This window comes from Ctenopharyngodon idella, chromosome 17 (genome assembly GCF_019924925.1).
Source record: "Ctenopharyngodon idella isolate HZGC_01 chromosome 17, HZGC01, whole genome shotgun sequence".
In the NCBI taxonomy this organism is placed as follows: Eukaryota; Metazoa; Chordata; class Actinopteri; order Cypriniformes; family Xenocyprididae; genus Ctenopharyngodon; species Ctenopharyngodon idella.
The window spans coordinates 4,520,836-4,542,500 of record NC_067236.1 but is presented as its reverse complement, the minus strand read 5'-3'; the positions used below and the strand labels follow the sequence as shown (position 1 = coordinate 4,542,500).

At 35.6% G+C, this 21,665-nt stretch overlaps 2 protein-coding genes and 1 long non-coding RNA gene across 5 annotated transcripts in view; 1 reads left to right on the top strand and 2 right to left on the bottom strand.

Annotated features, from left to right (window-relative positions):
- LOC127498132 (saccharopine dehydrogenase-like oxidoreductase) overlaps window positions 1-3,571 on the bottom strand; it is an 8,537-nt gene extending 4,966 nt beyond the window's left edge. The window contains exons 1-2 of the mRNA XM_051867116.1: window positions 3,247-3,571; window positions 1,785-1,897 (exon numbers count right to left, since the gene is read on the bottom strand). Of these exons, the coding sequence (XP_051723076.1) occupies window positions 1,785-1,897; window positions 3,247-3,445 (312 nt within the window). The 5' untranslated portion in view covers window positions 3,446-3,571. The remainder of the gene's footprint in view (window positions 1-1,784; window positions 1,898-3,246) is intronic.
- Window positions 3,572-4,391: 820 nt separating this feature from the next.
- The window catches only part of cnsta (consortin, connexin sorting protein a), a 32,963-nt gene continuing 15,689 nt past the window's right edge, over window positions 4,392-21,665 (bottom strand). For both annotated transcript variants that reach the window (XM_051868644.1, XM_051868643.1), the window contains exons 4-11: window positions 21,228-21,258; window positions 20,813-20,899; window positions 20,619-20,730; window positions 19,110-19,131; window positions 18,886-18,979; window positions 14,680-15,272; window positions 7,439-7,580; window positions 4,392-7,336 (exon numbers count right to left, since the gene is read on the bottom strand). In XM_051868644.1, the coding sequence (XP_051724604.1) occupies window positions 7,128-7,336; window positions 7,439-7,580; window positions 14,680-15,272; window positions 18,886-18,979; window positions 19,110-19,131; window positions 20,619-20,730; window positions 20,813-20,899; window positions 21,228-21,258 (1,290 nt within the window). In that variant the 3' untranslated portion in view covers window positions 4,392-7,127. The remainder of the gene's footprint in view (window positions 7,337-7,438; window positions 7,581-14,679; window positions 15,273-18,885; window positions 18,980-19,109; window positions 19,132-20,618; window positions 20,731-20,812; window positions 20,900-21,227; window positions 21,259-21,665) is intronic.
- On the top strand, window positions 7,587-18,875 carry LOC127498844 (uncharacterized). Of its 2 annotated transcripts, XR_007925988.1 has the most exons (5): window positions 7,587-13,039; window positions 16,368-16,538; window positions 16,726-16,847; window positions 16,952-17,069; window positions 17,446-18,875. It is a non-coding gene; the product is annotated as an uncharacterized LOC127498844 (long non-coding RNA). The 2 variants fall into 2 exon arrangements; XR_007925987.1 differs by having other exon boundaries at window positions 16,368-16,847.

The following is a 21,665-nucleotide window of genomic DNA, read 5'->3' as shown; positions in this document are numbered from 1 at the left end:
ATCGCTCTCACTTTGTCATACTGGTCACTAGAAGTTCAACATGGCACCTCATGGCAAAGAACTCTGAGGATCTGAAAAATAGAATTGTTGCTTTACATAAAGATGGCGTAGGCTATAAGAAGATTGCCAAGACCCTGAAACTGAGCTGCAGCACGGTGGCCAAGACCATACAGCAGTTTAACAGGACAGGTTCCACTCAGAACAGGCCTCGGCATGGTCGACCAAAGAAGTTAAGTGCACGTGCTCAGGGTCATATCCAGAGGTTGTGTTTGGGAAATAGACGTATGAGTGCTGCCAGCATTGCTGCAGAGGTTGAAGGGGTGGGGGGTCAGCCTGTCAGTGCTCAGACCATACGCCGCACACTGCATCAAATTGGTCTGCATGGCTGTCGTCCCAGAAGGAAGCCTCTTCTAAAGACGATGCACAAGAAAGCCCACAAACAGTTTGCTAAAGACAAGCAGACTGAGGAACCTGTGGTCTGATGAGACCAAGATAAACTTATTTGGTTCAGATGGTATCAAGCGTGTGTGGCGACAACCAGGTGAGGAGTACAAAGACAAGTGTGTCTTGCCTACAGTCAAGCATGGTGGTGGGAGTGTCATGGTCTGGGGCTGCATGAGTGCTGCCGGCACTGGGGAGCTACAGCTCATTGAGGGAACCATGAATGCCAACATGTACTGTGACATACTGAAGGAGAGCATGATCCCCTTTCTTCGGAGACTGGGCCGCACTAAAGAAGCTGAGGGTGCCTAAACCCTATTGAGCATCTGTGGGGCATCCTCAAACGGAAGGTGGAGGAGCGCAAGGTCTCTAACATCCACCAGCTCCGTGATGTCGTCATGGAGGAGTGGAAGAGGACTCCAGTGGCAACCTGTGAAGCTCTGGTGAACTCCATGCCCAAGAGGGTTAAGGCAGTGCTGGAAAATAATGGTGGCCACACAAAATATTGACACTTTGGGCCCAATTTGGACATTTTCACTTAGGGGTGTGCTCACTTTTGTGGCCAGCGGTTTAGACATTAATGGCTGTGTGTTGAGTTATTTTGAGGGGACAGCAAATTTACACTGTTATACAAGCTGTACACTCACTACTTTACATTGTAGCAAAGTATCATTTCTTCAGTGTTGTCACATGAAAAGATATAATAAAATATTTACAAAAATGTGAGGGGTGTACTCACTTCTGTGAGATACTGTATAATATATATATATATATATATAGAGAGAGAGAGAGAGAGAGAGAGAATACTGTATATTGTTTTTCACAAAAATCCAACACTGATAATGAGAAACAGCATCACAGGAGTGAATTATATTTTAAAATATATTCAAATAGAAAATTAATTCAAATATTTTGAATAGTAATAATTTTTTACAATATTACTGTTTTTACTGTATTTTTGATCAAATAGATAAAATACTGACTCCAGACTTTTGAATGGTAGTGTAAATGAACATTTATTTTATATGTATACTATTGTCTAAAAATATCTAAGAAAACAAAACAATCCACTCTTTTAGAAATCCTTACTATTTAGACAAATTTTAAGAAAATACAAGATCATCTGAGGTTCAACGTACAAACATAATTATCTTTTTTTAAAGGACAGTATTGCAAAACTGCATTGTCACATATCGTTATCAATCTGATGTAGCAAGCTAAGTAAACATAAGGCCCTTAAAATTTCGATAAGTAATTTATCAATAGCTTGATGTTTTATGACCAATCATATATAATGCTGCCCATACATAAGCAATTCTGTGTCCTACAGTCTGCGTACTTACAGGCCCCACACAGCTGAGCACAATGACTGCCTGTTTGCACATGGCAGCCAAAGAGTCCGGATCGCTGACATCCGCGATGAGGACATCTACCTCAGACTTCAACTCCGGCATACCTGATAACAAACATTTTAAACATGACATGATATTGCTCATACACTGTAATTATGCAAAAAATGCTGGGTTGTGTGTCATATTTAATGCAAATGTTTATGTGTATGATACAATGTACTGCATAAATGCGATATAGTCTAGGCCAAATTCAGTATCATGCATAATTCAGTTTGTCCACTAAGATAAAGTAACTTCGATCATAAGAATCCTAAATAGTTGTGTCATTACTCAGTGGCCTGTCTGCCTACATTAATTTTTAGTGAAATCTAAATATAACTCTGAGCAAATGTTCTGTTGCCAATGAGGCAATCCATTCAAAGCTACATGATTAAAGGCATGGGATATGTCAATGGAACATAATTTTCCATCAGCTGTTCAGGATTAATGAAACCATCCCAAAAGACCGCCATGACCAAAGAGCCTATTGTCTAAAAAAAATGCATGTACATTATCCAAGCTAAACAAAGAGGCATTTATTTGGTCAAAGCAGAAAAGCATTAACCCTTCAAGAAAATCAGTTCACTGGCGAATGCCACGATGTGGGTCAAAGTCAAGTCCAATCCAATATAGTTGGGTCATCATTGCAACCCTTTGCCAAGTTTGCTGCTCTTACAGTCTATAATGTTTCTTCTTGCTTTTCTGCTGAATGGATAACAGAATTTAGTTGTAGAATTTATTACAGATATTCTCGCTAACTCAATCTGCTCAACAATCCTGTACATTTTTAAAAGATGCATGTTTGTATCTCTGTAAATATCTCTGAAGAGTGAAAAACAAAAACCCACAGAACTCGATAATATCAATGTTTTACAGGCCTTAGTTATGAACCAGCGTCATAGAGCAGTGTTAGTATTATTTATACGCTGTTATAGTATTTCATTTAATAATTATTTCTATTTTTATATTTTCAGATATTTTTTAGGTGCTTTTGTCATTGTAATAGTGTTTTTTAAATATTACCATTTATTTATTTAGTTGTAGTATATTAGTACTAGTTTTGGGTAAATGTAAAATCAATACATGCGCAGCTCAATTAAAACAAATTAAAATAAAGTTATCTTTGACTCTTGCAACATCTACAAAAGTACCATGATAACCATAGTTTTGGCTAAAATACCACAGTCATACCAAGTTTTTATAGTTACTACAGTAGTCATCCAACAATGAATGAAACCAAAGTTTCTGAAACAGTTTGAAAGAGAAACCTTTATTTATTATGATTTTACAGAGCTATCAATAACTGTAAGCACTATGGTATTTTCGCAGACTATGGTTACCATGATGATTTCTGGGGTGCAACAGTTATATCAGTTCACTAAATTCAATCAAAAATAGAGGTGGCTTCACTAACCGAGAATTCCAGCGGCCTGCTCTACAACTTTCTCCAGCCTGGTTCTGTTCCTGCCAGCTACGGCCCATTTTAAACTCCCCTTTGGACCCTCGGATGCGGTGCGGGCCACCTCCTCTACCACAAACTGTCCCGTGAAACCCGAAGCGCCAAAGATGATGATGTGGTAGGGTCTGCTGGATGAAGTGCTGAACGCTGCCATTGAGCTGCCGAGCTGCTGTTCGTCCGAACTCAACTGATACTGGGAGAGACAGACTGCGATCAGCGCGAGGAACACCTGACAGTTGAGCGACTGAAGCTACTTCCGTAGCGCGCGGGCTGACGCGTTCAACTTGAAGTTCGTTGAAGAGGATCATCAATGTGCAAGCTCTTTATGCGCACCCTCTGAAATAATCGATAAAATGAGGGAGGAAGATGGATACCCAGGCAAAATTGCGTTAAATAACAATATTAGAATTTGTTGTAACCACAAAAATACGCATAATCAAGCAAATATACTTTGTATTGACCAAATACAAATTGCGTAGAATATACGCATACAAACTTCTAGAACACAAACGTGCAATACGTCTCACCTCCTCGTTTTTGATTGGTCTACTCGGTATGTGGGCGGATAATATTTGTGTTTTGTTGTGTAATGTGTTCACGACGATTTATTATTTTTTTACATATTAGTGTATTTTTAAATATTTTATGTTGTTTACATATTTATGACTGGAATATATAATTAAAACACAAGCAATATATGTAAATTAATATATCTACTATTTATATTGTTAATATTTACATAAATTACATTCAGACTTTGGCATGCAGATAGATAATTTAGTCAGCATAGTAAAACACTATTCACAAACCCATTTTCTTCTGCAATGTGATGCATTTGGCTAGGATTTTCAATGAGAAAACAGTAATTTTATTGATCAGGAATTGACTGAATTGTGAAGTTTTCAGAAATGGAGTAAGTTATTATACATTTTTGACAAAATATTATGAAGATTTATTTATTTTGTAGCCTTTAATGTGCACTCATGAATCGTGCACAATAAAGACCATGAATGTGTATTAAGAAATGTTCCTTTTAATTTCATTTTGATTTTAATAATTAATGCATAACACTTAATTCCAATAATACAAAGACACTTCAGTCCCAACAATAAGATTTATTCACCAAGTACATTTGGTCAAAAACTTCTCATTGCATTTTCCTTTAAAATTTTCTCCCGAGACAATAACTAAACAGATTTGAACCATACAATTAGGAAATACAGCAATCGTCACATGATATATACACAAAATCAAAATTAGGAAAAACAAATATAGGATCCAAAGTCTCAAATGGTCTCTGTACAGACAGTAGAAGAGAGTGCATGCACCAGAACATGTGATTCTAAAAGACTTTGTTTTGCATTAAATAAATACTGAAAACTCACACAATAAAGACATTCAATGGTTATCTGAACCAGCCAGACAACATACACACAGACACACACACACACACACACACACACACACACACAAAAAAAAACAGAACACAAAATAGTTTTACAGTTCCCGCCAAGTACTTTTATGCACTTGAGCAGAGCACAGCAAACTGATAACTGTGTTCAATCTACACATTACTTTAACATTTACTGCAGACTTATGTTGACATCCCCATAGTAAGACTGTGCGCCTCAAAAGGAAACATAAAAATGTTCAAGACACAGATTCGGTAGAATAAACACAGGATGCACTTATGAAAATAACCAAATAAGAATAAACGTGACTTATTTAACACAGGAGGTCATGTCATAATAACAAAAAACTAAGTATTTGAACACCATGATTACAATAACTGTTAAGTTTATTAACAATAGACATGCCTGAGCAAATGATATTAAAATCATATGACATTCTCGTTCTAGTACCAATTTCATCCTAAAAACTTTCCATTGGTAAATACAGTCATATACTGGAGGCCTAGTTTAGAGGAAAACAAATCCTGTTATCAATTTATTTCTATGGGGAAAATGAAATATTAAATAGATTTGGCTATTTTTAAAGTCACCATGAAATCAAAATGACAATTCTTGTTTGTTTTTTTATGTAATTTTACAGTATTTATTATAAATGATTTATCAGTGCACATCATTATTTTTGTTTTTTTTAAAGTCATGTGCTCTCTAAATCTTTAATCAATATAACTTCTCTCTATTGCAGAGAGATCTATTCTCTTCACTGATGTTGTGTTTACTGGCGTGAGGGCGGGACAACCTGTCACTCAAATGAGATCGACCAATAGCAAACCACAGTGATCCAACAATCTAATAAATTCCCAATGGACAAAATCAAGCCCCGTCCTACATTTTTTTGTTGTTCTAGAAACCTGGATATACGTTCAGTGTTGTCAAGTCCATGGTTTTCCTGTGGAATTGGGCTACTTTATTGTTGCCACGAGTTGTTGTTTAGTCTGCGGCTTGAAGCGACCACACCCCCCACCCCCACCCCCAGAATAGTGTTGTCAAAAGTACCTACTTCAATACCAAGTCAATACTGACATTTTAAAATGTGTTGATACCAGCATTTCCCTCTAGCATTTTGAGTGCTGTTGAATGGATTCTTAAACACTTCTGATTGGCCATTGTGTTCAAACGCTCAACAGTTGTGTCTCAACAGATATGTCTGTGATTGGCTACAATGATCAACACTTCAAAAACATGTAAATAGACATCTTTGACACTCTTCACTGAGTATTTACACAAATACACATGGGTTTGAAAGCAGGTGTCCATCAGCGGATCCCTAATATATCCGCTTATAGACGCCTGCTTTCAAATGCTCCCGTGTGCGAGATTTTTTAAATTTCAGTACCGGCTTGGTACCGAAATTAAATACTTTTGACAACACTACCCCAGAACACTATTTTTTACTGGGGAACCCACCCTGAACGCGACTGGGCTTGTTTTAGCTGTGATTGGGCGGGTTTTAAATAAAAATTGGGCTGGTTTTGTTACGAAAACCTGGCAACCTTGACATACGTCACAATCTGGCTATCACAACTTCCGTTTCATACAGACTTTAAAAAAGAAAAAGAATTCAGAAAGTTTGTGTGGACTCTTGTATTTCAAATAAAGAAGACATTTTTTTCTCCGCCATGTAACTGAATAAAAGCAATTTAGTAATAATACTTAAAAAAAAAAAAGATATATATATATATATATATATATATATATATATATTCTATTGATTATTAATTAATAATCAATTTTAATTAAATAATAAATATAATCAATGCTGTGTTAATAATGATCAAAATATTGCCAAATCTACCTGAAAATTCTCTTTGTATTTCTATAATTATTAATGGGTAACTATAGTAACTGGGATATGCCTCCTTGCTGACTGTTTCTATATATAATAACTATATCTATAATTCCTCAATATACATGTATTGCTTTCTTGTCCCTATACATTTTCTTTTTCCACAAGACCATCCAAGCCCACCACAGGAGAATGCTACGTCCAGGCTACAGATGGATATGTCCATTACTATATCTTCAGTACCACGATGATCATTCACTTTTTGAATTAATAAAAGACAATTAAATATTACGATTTGAGATTTAAGACTTTAAAAATGAAGTCTCTTCATATGAGGTTCAGTTGATGGCAGTAAACAGTGGGCTACTTGAGTCAAAAACTGGCCAGAGTGGTTTCCTGTGTCTTCCAGGGGCCAGACATCCCCTTTAGGACCTGACAGACGGGCTCCTTTGGGCTTCTTCCGTGTCAGTACGATCCAGCAAAGGCCTATTTATGAGGATTTCTCAGCATCAAAGATCACAAGGCTACCGAGAAGAAGAAACAGAGGCAGAAAATGACTCATTCTGCACTTCATTGTCCTGCTATGAGCTTGGGGACAGCCAGTGTTTGAGCTCATCCATTCCCCTCTGCACCCGTCCAATGTAGAAGTCCATGTTATGAGAAAAGTCTGTGCACACACTGGATTGGGCGTCTCCGAAGGTGCAGTAGAGCGCAGTCCCGCCCACACTGATCACCACAGTAGCCAAGCACAACAAGAGGAGGAGCAGCCAGGAGTCCCCGCCCACCTCATCTGCATATCGGGTATGAGCAAATCAATATAGAATCAGAACATGATCAATGTGAATAGAGAATACTGCAAAATGAGTTTTCAGAAAACAATACTGGTTTTTACCGTGGTCCAGGCCTTCGTCAGGTTCTCGGAAACGGACCTTCCTTTTAGAGACAGGTTTAGGGGGAGCAGGAGTAGAGCTGTTGGCTCCTTCCAGAGAGACTCTTCTCTTTAAGATAGACACAAGACCAGCAGCTGGAGTGATCTGAAAGACAGAAGACACATTATCAAGAAATATTACTGTGCTCAGAGGCTCGGAACAAGGATCTAATTAAATTTCTCACAAAAATTAGGGAAAGCTGTGCACTAACATACTTTACCCACTAGATGTCACTAAGAGCTGAGTGGATGATACATCATCTTAAAATATAAAATAACGAGGAGCACTTTGTAACACTTTTTCATTTACTGCTTTTGTATGTAAAAGAACAAGATGGTTTCTGGTCTTTGACTGCCTGGATTTGAGGTGAAGTATGTAAAACATAGCATAACCTAATTTTGTCAGATTTAACTAGAAATTTTTTCTTTGGGATTTACATAAAATAAGCACTTTGTAAAATGTTTTAGATTTTTTGGTATACATTTATTGTTCTCTAAATTTTAAATAGATACTAAAACATACATAAATACTAAATCTACACACAAACCTAGAACATTTATATTTATAGTCAGGATTAAATTTTTATTTTAATGTTAATCAAAATTTATATAAGAATGTTAAATGCAGCATGCTTTAAAAAAAAAAAAAAAACTTTGCCTTAAAATAAATATATTTACCTTAATATAAATATTTAAAATAAATCTGGCATTTTTTTTTAAAAGCAAGCTGCATTTAACATTCTTCACCCCATTTAATTTCAAGTTTGTTCCTTCTTTACATACAAAAATAATTCAACAAGTCTCTAACAAGTCTATATACAAGTTTATATGCACAAAATAGCTCATAATAAATCTGTATTATCTCAAGCAAGTATGTTTAATAATACATGTCCTTTAATATTCAACAAAGAGCTGAATTCCATTTTCCCGGCACTTGATCAGAATTGGGTTTAACCCACCTTATAAATTATGTACATGAGAATGAAAATATTGGCGATGGTCAGGAAAGAGGAGTCAGTTATGTTACATCACCAGCCATTGAGGAATGGAAAAGGTCACGTAGGGGTCAAACTACTAAAGACCAATGAGCACTGAGAATGAGTGAACATTCTGAAGTGCTGCCCTCTGGCCAATCAATACTGTATACCATGAATAAATTAATGTGATGAGTGTGGCTGCATAGCAGTGTGTTATTAAACTAAAACTTTTTTTTTTTTTTTAATTGAAAAAGAATTAGAAATGTTGCCTTGGCAAGTAACTACAATAAAATAAGTGCAAGTTGAAGTACTACAATTACTAAAACTGAAATATAAAAATAAAAGCTAGAGAGGTATAACATTATTGCACTAAAGTAAGTAATAAAGGAAAAAAAAATAACTTTAAAAGTTAATTTAATTGAGAGGGGAATAACTTTATGCTGATACCATTAGTTTGTGATCTTATTGAATTAAGACTTAAAAAGACCTAAAAAGTATCGTTCATACCAAGAACGATAACTATAAATATAATACAGATTTAGTTCTAAAAATCGTTGTCAATATTAAAGAATAGCAGAGTTCACACCACACAGCAATAACAATAACGGCAAAGAGAAACAATATCGTTAGAATCACTTTCAGAACGATTTTATCCAAATGATGAACGATAAAAACATTGACAGCCAATCAGAATCCATCCTGCTGTAACAAGCTCAAGCATTTAAAGTGACAGCCAATCACACACCTAGAATAAACAGAATTATATCGTCCACTGATGTGAATGCTAATGTAGTTTTCTTTATAGTTATCATTCTGTGTGAAAGGGCCTTAACTCAAGATTGTTTTTCAATAAAAAACCTTGGTGTCGACTCATTTCAGACAGAGCTTCCATATTAGGCAAGAGCTGTCTCAGTGAAAACAAATGTTTCATGCACTGCAATTATAGTTCTCTATTTTTGCTCCATAACAGCCATTTCATTTGTCAACAGAGACTAAAGCCAAAGATTTTCAAGACCTATAAAAAATGAGACACCCATAAAATGACTCCATAAAGAGTTTAAAAGAAGAAAACAGACCTCACTGTACCACTAAACATTATATAAAATATCCAAAATAAGTAATTGAGATGTGTTTTCACCTTGGTTAAGGGTGTAGTAAGGGAACACGAAGCAGTGTGTGTCATCTCTAAATCAGATTTTATGGACAGAACTATCTGTTTTATTAAAAGCCTTCATACAATGATTATATAACATGAAGTAGAAGTTGCTGAGGTAATTGATCCTTCACTTTATTTGAGTAATACAAGCTTCCATGTGTTCCTAAAAGCCAACAACATCAAAACAGTCCACTTTACTACTGCATTACTACATTACTGCTACATTAAACTCAATTTTATTTTTAAGCTTTCATAAAAGAACTTATTTTTATGAAGTACAAAAGCATATAAGCAGCGTGACAAATAGGACAGAAAAAAACAGATGAATTAATCTCTTGAGTAAATAAACACTTGAGTAATTAGACTTCAAAACACACCACATTGTGGTGAGCCAATAAAGTGGGCCATTAACAGCGTGGATCTCAACATAACAGCCCAAAAATAACACATGCTTATCATCGCAAATGAAAAAATCAGTTTCAACTCCGTAGATGCACTCTGGCTGCTCTTATACAAAAAAACATCACGTTTGATGAGTGTGGACATAAATCAGTCAGGTAATGTTTGCTCTCTCGCTCTCTCTGTGGTCATTTAGAAGGCCAGATAATAACTCCATCACTGACCAGACCTGGAAGACATTTTGTACATTGACTAAGCAGTAGACCTTCAGAATAAATCCACTTCCAGGATGCTGTGTCATTAATTATTGATTGAACAGATATACTTGAAATTAAAGATGGAACGAAAAGCTACCTGATTCACTCGGTCGGCAGATTGATCCCCCAAATCATCTGTTTAAATAGTGGTAGACTGATATCGGTGAGGGTGATTAATCTGCTAATATCTGCCGATTTGACATTATTGGCATTGATGGATAATGTACAGAACATAAGCTTGCTTTTCCAAAAAATTGGGTTAATTTTCAACGAAATATTGTGTAAAAACAAAGAGTTTGCTCATTTTTAGCCATTTTGTTTACATCACATTAGGCATAAATAAACTCATATGAGTATTCAAATGAGTCATATGAATTCAAGTCACCCTGCTCTGTAGATACTGGCACTGATAGTGGGGTAAATTGTTTTTTTTTTTTTTTTAATTAATTCTTTTATTCACCAAGGATGCATTAAATTAATAAAAAGTGAAAGTAACGACTTTCACTGACATAAAAAAATCTATTTCAAATAAGTGTTGTTCTTTCAAACTTTCTATTTATCAAAGAATCCTGAAAAATATCATAGTTTCCACAAAAATATTAATCAGCACAACTGTTTTCAACAATGATAATAACAAGAAATGTTCATTGAGCAGCAAATCAGCATATTAGAATGATTTCTGAAGGATCATGTGACACTGAAGACTGGAGTAATGATGCTGAAAATTCAGCTTTGACCACAGGAATAAATTATATTGTTTTGCATGGTGCTTTGCTCCCTAATGAACATGATTCTGCAATACAATATGCCTGAATTTATTAACAGATCCCAACTGTCCTAGGGAGAAGACTGCTTATCACATTCTGGCAGTACTGCGTGTGTCCTGGGCATCGAGTCTACTACAAATGAACCAATAAATAATGTGAATATTGCAAGTTATAATGCAATATAAAAATATAAACATATAATATAAACATATAATATAAATATAAACATATAATATAATATAGAAAATATAAACATTTTGATTTCATTTTCCAGGTCAGTAAGCTCTGTCTGGTTAAAAAGCAATAAAATTTGGTCCTACTGAGCACAATTGGGTTTGCGCACACACCATGTTTTCTCAGTATGTTTTCGGCCTTTCCAAGAAAAGGGACATATATGTTCAAAAGTCAAACCATTTTAACTTAGCCCAGCAGACTTGACGGTGAAGGCTGAAGTTCATAATCCAAAGCATGCTGATAAACGCGGCCATTGAGTCACAACTCTTACGCAACATTTTTGCACACAAAAGAAGATATTTTAAAAAATGTCTCCTAAAATGTCCATACAATTAAAGTCTATGGGACCCCAACAGTCTTAAAAATATCTTCTTTTGTGCTTCGCAGAAGAAAGTCATACAGGTTTAGAATGAAATAAGGGAGAGTAAATGATGCCAGAATTTTCTTCTTTTTTTGGGGGGTGAACTATTCCTTTAACAGAACATTTTTGGCTCAATAAATTGACAATACACTATAAGAAACTGCTCTCAAAAACAAACAGTCAGGGTCCAAACCCATTTGATGCATTAAATTCATAAAAAGTGAGAGTAAAGACATTTATAATATTACAAATGGTTTCTATTTCAAATAATGCTGTTCTTTTGAACTTTCAATTCATCAAAAATTCATGGTATCATGATGGACTCCACCAAAATATCAAGCAGCACAACTGTTTTCAACATTGATAATAATAATAAATGTTTATTTAGCAGCGAATCATATTAGAAAGATTTCTGCAGGATCATGTGACACTGAAGACCAGAGCAATGATGCTGAAAATCACAGCAATAAATGACATTTTAAAATATATTAAAATAGAAAACTGTATTTTTGAGAAGCTAGACTAAACACTATTCCTGAAATCAAGATTCTCCCCCCAAAGAAACGCCACATGACATGTTTGGGGACACAGCACAAAGGCGTTTAAGACACAGGTTCATGAAAGCCTGTATTGTGCTGGCAGAGATCAGTGGTCCAGATTCCATTGTTGATTGTCTCATCGAGGAAGGAAGTGTCATTATGTCATCACACACGGCTGCCTGTTACAATCATTCAGCTCTGACATTCAGGGGAAAGGTCAGCCTTCAGGTCATCCAGTTCTCTGAATCACTGCTAAGATTCCGATATCTATTATGTATGTTCTTATCAGATGCCATCTCACCACAGTAACTTACAAGAAAGTAAAAGAGGTAATTACCAAGCCAAGGAGCTGAGATCACACACAACATGCTGAGCTTAAAATACCAGTACACCAAGAAAATAAAACAAGGGAATTAAAATAATCACGAACACATCACGCTACACATGGTTGCCAAAGACTAGTCCTTAATGACGAGCTCTGGGTTGAAAACAAGTTAAAGGGGTGGTATAATGCCATTTTTACTAGATGTAAAATAAGTCTCTGATGTCCCCAGAGGTGTGTATTTGAAGTTTTAGTTCAAAATACCCTACAGATATTATAGCATGTTAAATCTGTCACTTTTTGAGGGTGAGCAAAAAACGCTTAGTTTTTGTGTGTGTCCCTTTAAATGCAAATGAGCTGCTGCTCCTAAGAAGAGGGTGGAGTTTTAAGAGCTCATGTTAGCACATAGTGTTAGCAGCATGATTACCTCACTCAGACTCACTGAAAATGTCAGAAACTGTTCAGCCTTTATGTTCAAACTGGAGTCGGACAATTATGGAGAGACTCGAAAAGAAGTGACAACATGTAGAATGCAACAGGACGCTTCTGAACGGTTAGTTGCTTAATTTATGTAGCTGATGTGGAGTTAACTATCTTAAAGTCATTGATTAGCATATTCTGTCATGATAATCTATAAATCGCTCATGTGGGATCTGTTGTAAGATGCTTACAGAGCCAGAGAATATATGCTGCATGAAGAGAGAACAGGTATAGTTTAGTTTAATTATGGTTAGAACTTATGTTGGCATCTTGCTTTTATGACATGCTATTGCATTTGTGTTATGTACTGTATTGCAATAACATGGCCTCACCCATTTTTTTTGTGTGTGTTCTCGTGGGGCAGGGTTTATGTCAATTTTGGAAGAAGCTTGTTGTAGTCCCTACCAGCTGTTTGTTGTAGTCCTTAAACAGAGAAATCTTTAAAAGAAAATATCTCCCTTTGCATTGAACTTTGAGCATCGTAACTTTGCAGATGTTGTTTGTGCTCTAACAGCAACATTACAAGCTAACTAAAGTTAAAAAAGTGAAATCATAATCAATTTTTTAATCAATCTTTCTTCTGTGGAGCATTGATGATGATATTTTAAAGAACGTCTTTTGGTTTGGTTATCAGCATTCTTCAAATATCTTCTATGTTGTTTCACAGAAAAATAATAATAATATAGGATTGGAACAACATGGGAGTGACCAAATGCTGAAAGAATTTTCATTTTTGAGTAAACTATCCCTTTAAGCTTTATTGTGACATGCTGCCGATTACCACAGTCAATAATTTTGGCTTCCTCAGTTTTGGAGTCTATTGGATATGGTTATTTTCCATGTATATCGATGTATTATTCATTTTATGTTGAATAAAATCATACAATTTTATTACTTTATATATTTTATTATATTATTATAATAATTCTGATTCCCTTAGTTTGAGAGTTTAAAAGGGAGAGACTTATTATAATTCTTTAGTGCAAAAGGAAGTTATTTTGATATATTATTGGCTGCAAAATTACCCTTTAAGCATTGGGACAACTGTTATAGGTGGAAATCGATATAACAGGCTTCCCTTTCTGTTCTTATCATGCACAAATTTACTGGGGTTGAAGTAAGGATTATATTATTGCATAGACAAGGTTTCTGTCTCAGAAATCAAAATTATTGTATTGTATTTAACTTGTACTGAACCTGGAATATTCCTTTAAGTTAATGACTACAATGCAGTTATAGAGATGATGAGGGTGGTCTATGTAAGATGACATCACTCTGACATCACTGGATGCTATCATAGTGATGCTAGCAGCTTCTAAATCTTAAAGGAAATGAAGTTTCACAAACCACTTTAAAGGGGATGTGTAGAATTTTTCCAAATTTAATACACTTTCTCTTCTCCCAACTTACTATGCAGACAATTGTAAGTAAGTATACAATTTGTAGGCTGATTTTTGCATTTGGTTATAGTCATGCTTAAAAATCTCAGCCAAATTTGCATACTATTCATAATATATGCAGAATATTAAACATTTCCAATCTAAGAATCAGTAAAAGCTTTGCAAAGTGCTCAAAGGCCTAATTAGAGAGACTTTTAAAACGAATCTGATTAGAAATCATCCTAATTCTCAAAACAAAGCCATGCCAAGCACAAAATAACACATAAGCCTCTTTGTCATTTGAATTTGAACTAAATCGACTGAAAAATCTCACCTCTTCCACCTGTATGCGCTTGGCCAAGTCATCCAGCATGGACACATTCATAATATCCAGCAACTCCACCCCATTCCCATTCTCCTCTAGCTCCAACTCTGTTGTATTCTCAGGAATTTCTTGCTCCTGAGGTTCATGATCTTCTCCTCCTTCCTCCAGCTTTAGAGCCTCTTCTATCTCCCCTGCATTTTCCTGCTTAGCATGTGGTACGGCCTCCACCACATCCTGTCCCATATCTACAGTGTCCCCCGTTCCCTCCATCACCACTCCTGGGCCGATAGTTTCAGTCTGAGGCGGCTGGGCCTCCACGTTGCCTGTTTGAGCAGCGTCCATAGGTGACTCGGGCTCTGGTGCTGCATCCCTGTGGGAAGCTGCCACCCTTACGCTCTCCTCTTCTGCTCCTGCATCCTCGCAGGCTGGAGAGGAGGAGCTGTCGGTCACTGCTGAGGAGAAGGAAGAGGGTGTGTCCGAGGAGGGGGAGGGGTCATGCTGCTGTTCGCTCTGGTGGGATTGTGAGGCAGTGCTGCAACAGTCTTCAAGCTGGATGACTTCCTGTTGTGCCTCATATGTACTCTGATCCTCCATAACCTTCCCTGTTTTAGATGGAGAGAGAGAAGATTACTGAATTTTGCTCGCTTTTTGTTAAAATAACATTTGTGAAACATTTCAAACTACACATTTCACTTAACTATATTTATTTATGCAAGTGGAGTCCAGTTATAATCTCTTGAAAAAAATATTATTTAGCATTTTTGTTTAAATGTTTTGTTAATACTATTTTATGTATTGTTTTGGCAACACTTTGTTATGGGGAACACATATTCACTATTAACTACGACTTTTGCCTCAATAAACTCTTAATTTACTGCTTATTAATAGTTAGTAAGGTAGTTGTAGTGTTTAAGTTTAGATATGGGGTATGATTCAGGGATGTAGAATATGGCCATGCAGAATAAGACATTAATATGTGCTTTATAAGTACTAATAAACAGCCAATATGCTAGTATAATATGCAAGCTAATAAGCAACTAGCTAGTTAATAGTAAGAATTGTTCCTCAAACTAAAGTGTTATCATTGTTTTTAATGTACTGTTTTTATATTTTATGTACGATTTTATGTAATTTTATAATATAATATTACAATATTATAGTATAATATATTATTTGACCACCAGTGGCCCTTGTGTACAATATAACAGATCAATGGCAGACGATCAATCACTATTGATGCATCAAGGCCCTATTGCCTCAAACCTTGCCGATCAATAATGCAGGACTCCACTGTTGACTGTTCTCTGCTCCCTTCGTGGTCATAAACACGCCAGGCGCTGTGCTGCTCAGAGACAGGATCTAAGTGATGACAGCTCACTGCAGCCAGCGCTCAGAGAAAGACACATGACAACCAGCGCTGGGCCTGATACAGTCCACCACTCATTTTCCACAAAACTCAATTCATTTTTCAGAATGCCAATCATGCATTGCTGTCCAGGAGGTCCAATTCAATTTATTAGGCAGTTTTGTGAAACAGATGCACTCAAGTGTCACTCTAGAGATATATTTCCTTACCTCTTTCCCCTTCAAATGCTATGCTTGAGGTTTATATTAAAGTTAAAGCTGCAGTCTGTAAGTTTTGCCTCTTTGTCGCCATCTCTGTTTGAAACCTGCAATTTGTTATCCGTTATTTGCAGAATTATCATCTTTATTGGTTGTGCATCGGCACGGCTCCTCAGTGCGGACGAATCTAATGTTTACTGTCAGTTACCACATCGGCAAGGATACTGTACTTCGGAATCGCAGATTCTACGTCTTGAAAGTATGACCAAAATAAGAATTTTCACCGGAAAACGTCATCTGAACAAGTAAGTAACATGTCTGCCACTTTTGTTCTGACCAACAGAAAAAAAGCATTACAATAAATTTTAGCTCATAACACATCAAACCTTGCAAATTATTATTATTGTTATACTTTATTCTCAAATTGTTAATGTTAACATCATCAGCATTGCATGACTATGTGTATTTAGTGTGTATTAGTGTTACTTGTAGATTTCAAGTACTGTAGCCACTCTGCCGTCAGAAGTCTTTTGCTTTTGACTACGGGTGAATCTCCAGTTGTCACTGATGATTGTCATTTGGACCTTTCTGGATTACAATCCGCCATCAAAATGGTAAGTTTAATTATTGCAAATGCTGTGAGAAAGGGCTATAAATGATCCGCCATCCTCACATGCCATATAGCCTACTAGCTGGGACTCATTCTTTATGTAAACAGATGTGACGTAATGACGCAAAGACGAACGGCTGCATGCTCGAATTTCCCGTGGAAACCTACCAGGACCACCCGAATTAGAAAACATTATTACAAGCTTACAGTTGTGAATCAAGCTAAGGTAAGGAAATAGTTTTGAACACTGGCCGGTTATTTACTTGCTCAAAAATTGATTTTGGATAGTTTTTAACCAAAAAAAGTTACGGACTGCAGCTTTAAATAACAATCAAACAAACAAATCTTTTTAATTTCTGACTTTTCCAGCCTGGAAATCACATCTTTAAAATTGATATTTTCATTCCATAACCAAATTAACTTTTAGCATATTTTTTTTTAACAGACAAAATAGCACAAATTTATGATACTGGCTATTGTATCAGTTACTGGCCATAACATGAAAATAATTATCATATAATCTGAATTGGCCAAAAAAATTTCTCTGTGCATCCCTACAAAAAGCCACATTTGCACAAAATTGTTTATTTTTTCTTTAAAAGGTCTGCTGATGAACTGAAACAATTCAATCAGAAACAACAGTTCAAGCCAGTCTCACATGCACAGTGACATCTAACAACATCAGGCCATGATATTAGGATGAACTTTTGGACCAGAATTCTGCATCAATGAGCAGGCCGAGGGAATGCAATCAATCTCTAATTCATGTGTCTCGGAGGATAAAGTCGCAGAGTGAGATGCACCTGCTGCTAGAGTCCCGGCCAAGCAGAAAGAATGCTCAACAGACCCCAGAACAGGTGGCCTGGCAGAGGAAATGTGTGTGTGGTGCTGCCATGCCTGGCGTGTAAAAGTGAAACCGGGTCATGGAACTCAATGCGAGTAACACAGTGTTCAGGTAACATAGCCCAGCACCACATCAGCTGCGAGAGCCAGTGAGAAAGAGAGGTCTCATCAATAAGGCATGATCTGGAGGGACAGGAGGGACTTTAACTCTGTGTGTGTGTACTTGAAGAAGGGGACATGAGGTTCGCCACGTCCATAGATGATGAAAGAATGTTTCTTGAAAGGAATTGGTAAGGTCTAAATGTATGGTAGACTAAGTGTTAACTAGGTGTCAAATAAGGTTGTTTAATTGCATTTAATCAATTTAATTTTTATTTTATTTAAATTAAAATCAATTTGTTTCTGTAAAGTCTAAGCTACTAAACGTACGGTAGACTAGGTGTTAACTACTAATGTTAAAATATGAAATGAATTAAATGAATAAATTGAATTAAATAAATGATTTAATTAATTTAATTTAATTACCCTATTAACTTTCTTTATAAATATTAAGTTGTTTTATTTGCCACAATTCAGTGAAAAAATTATTTTCATAAATATTTATAAAAATGTTATATCTTTCTCTACCTCTGAAATAAATTATTTGTTTTATTTAATTATTAAATTAAAATAGATTTGTTTCTTGAAAGGAATCTGTACGGTCTAATCTACTAAACGTATGGTAGACTATGTATTAAAATTAATTAAATTAATAAATTAACTAAAATGTTTATTTTATCAATTTTATTTACCCTATTAATTTTCTTAATAGTTGTTAAGTATATTTATTTGCCACAATTCAGTGCAAATTCATTTTCATAAACATTTATTAAAATACCATAACTTTCTCCACCTCTGAAACATCTTTGTGCTGACATAACCAATGAGAAAAACAATATTTATTTATCAGTAATATCACAGTTTAACATTTTCATCAAATTCTGATATGTAAAAGTCCTGCCCTACATTATTCACGCTGAATATTCTTTTTTTCCACAGAATTACATCAAAATATGGTAATTGCCCAGATGTTAGGAAAATTCCTTATATTTTAAATGTTACATTGATAAGGCATCAAGTCCAAGATGATGCCCCCCCTCCCCCTGTAGTTCATGGTGTATTTTATGTGATCTGGTCTGCCATTGGAGAAATAAACTCACCTGAGCTGCATGAAAGCACTTGTGTGTTCAGGTTTTGCTCTCCTCCCAGTGTTTCTCTGATCACACTGTTCCTTTGCACTTTGGACACCTCACACTATGAACACACACAGACAACACTGACTTTCACCCTATGTTCTTTAAACATGGTCTCCCCCCCCCCCCATTACGGTTACATACATATCCACATGCAGTCCCAAACATAAGCATCAAAGAGGCCGTCTTACCTTCTCAATGCTCTGTGCAGGTCTGAAAAAAGACAAGAAACAGTGAAGTGTCAGTCAAAATCATCTTAAGGACCTGTAGTATCCTTATTTTTTTTCCGCTCCATCTCTCTCGTAGAGGGACGACGTGCGTAAAAGGGGACGCAAATCTAAGGTCCCTCCGCTCAGCGGGAATCTAATATTAGCACGGCACATTTCCCATACTGAAACTCTAGCACTTGTCTCAAATTGCTGAAAGCACAGCAACGGGCCATATGCTTAAACCATTACAGGACTCCAAACTGCAGCTAGAGCGCAGAAATGAGAAACATACTGGCTAAATTTAGGAGGGGAAAGAGAGAAGCTCAGGTGCGGCTGCCGGTGAAAGTGTCTGGCCCAAATTAACAGGACAGAAAGACGCAGCTTTTACCCCGTATTTAAATTGTGTAGTGGCTCGAAAGGTTAAACATTTACTTGTACTCCATTTACAGCACTGCTAACATATTTTTATAGAACTCAAGCTCCATGGGACACCTGATCTAAGAGAGTATAGCGTATAAAGAGAAAACTTTCAGGGAAGCAACATTTTTTACGAAGTAATTTAGAGCTAAAATAAATAAAATAAAATAAAATAAAATAAAATAAAAATGGTGTTTACCTGATCTGTGTGGTTAAACTAATGTAGTGTGCAATCAATCAATAAAATAAAATAAAATAAAATAAAATAAAATATTTATAAAACAACACCTAATGTAATGTAAACTAATGTAGTGTGCAATCAATCAATCAATCAATCAAAATAAAAGCGGTATTGACCTGATCTGTGTGGTTAAACTAACGTAGTGTGCAATCAATCAATCAATCAATCCAATAAAATAAAATAAAAGTGGTGTTGACCTGATCTGTATGAGTAATGCAGTGTGCAATGTAGTGCAAAAAATAAAAATAAAATAAAAATAACATAAATAAAATAAAAGTGTTGACTTGATCTGTGTGACTGAACTAATTTAGCGTGCAAAATAATAATAATACTAAATAAAATAAATAATAAAATAAAATAAAACATAAATAAAGTGTTGACCTGATCTGTGTGACTGAACTAATCTAGTGTGCAAAAGAATGAAAATAATACAATAAAATAAAATAGTGTTGAACCATGTGCCTGAACTAAATGTAACATGCAGTAAAATAAAATAAAATAAAATAAAATAAAATAAAATAAAATAAAATAGTGTTGCCCTAATCTGTGTGGCTGAACGACTGAAGTGTGCAAAAAAATAAAATTAAATAAATAAATAAATACAATAAATAAAAAAAATTAAGTTGACCCAATCTGGGTGACTGAACTAATGTAGCATGCAATAAAATAAAATAAAATTACATATATAAAATAAAATATAATAAAAATATTGACCTTATCTGTGTGACTAAACTAATGAAATGTGCAATAAATAAATAAATAAATAAATAAATAAAGTTGCTCTGATCTGTGTGACTGAATTAATGTAGCGTGCATGTGTAGTGTGCACTCACTGCCTGTGCGTTCTGCAGATGTGTCTCAGTTTCTCCAGGTGTTCAGCATCCAGGACACTATCTCTCTCTTCTCGACTGTCCTGACACCGGCCAACCGAACTCCATCTCCTCTCTGATCACGGAAAGCAAGAGCAGGTTAAAAGGTGTTCTATGGAGAAGAACCTCTGAGTAACAGTTTACCAGAAGCCACTTACCCCACTGTTGCTGTAGAGCGGCGAGGTTGGACAGTAGACGTTCGTGATAGAGTCTCTCTAACTGTATGAACCTGACTGCTCTCTCATCTGGAAAATGCTCTGGTTCAGGAAAATCCACAACAAGTGGGAAACCCTAAAGCACCAATGCACTTTACAACACCAAACCTAAAGAATGCTAGTGAAATACTATCATATAAGACGATGACTGACTGCAGTAATGCACTACATGTAATATAATAAACAGCTCCATATCCATAAACACTGCAAGGATCCCTGATTCTGTTACAATAACAAAGACAATGGGGTTTAAAAATAGGAGCTATAATGGAACAAGCATCAATACGACACCAAAGGCTGTTCAAACACACCATTACGCAGTGCCTTGTATGTGAACAAACAATAACATTAAGGATACAGTCCTCCTCATGCATAAATGACTCTGCAATCTGTAAAGAAAAGGATATTAGCCCTGAGTTATTATGCATTAAATTACACAGTGAAGAGCATCATAGGGTAACACCCTACATTAACTCTAAACCATAACAATGATAAATTGTATTATATTATATAATGCATGTACTGTACATTCAATGGTGATGAAATGTTAAATTACGTATCATATATGAATCTATTTGAATTATTGATCTGTTAAGCATTATATAATGATTGTTAATGACAGCTATTATAAAGTGTTATCAATAATTATACAGATGAAGCACAGCCAAAACATGCAGCATAAGCACTTAATATAAATTAACAGATGTTTTATACCAGATAAACAAGTCATTTAACCTCAGACAGCATTTATTCTAGTACACCTGCATGTACATAATTGCTATCTGAGGTGCAAAGA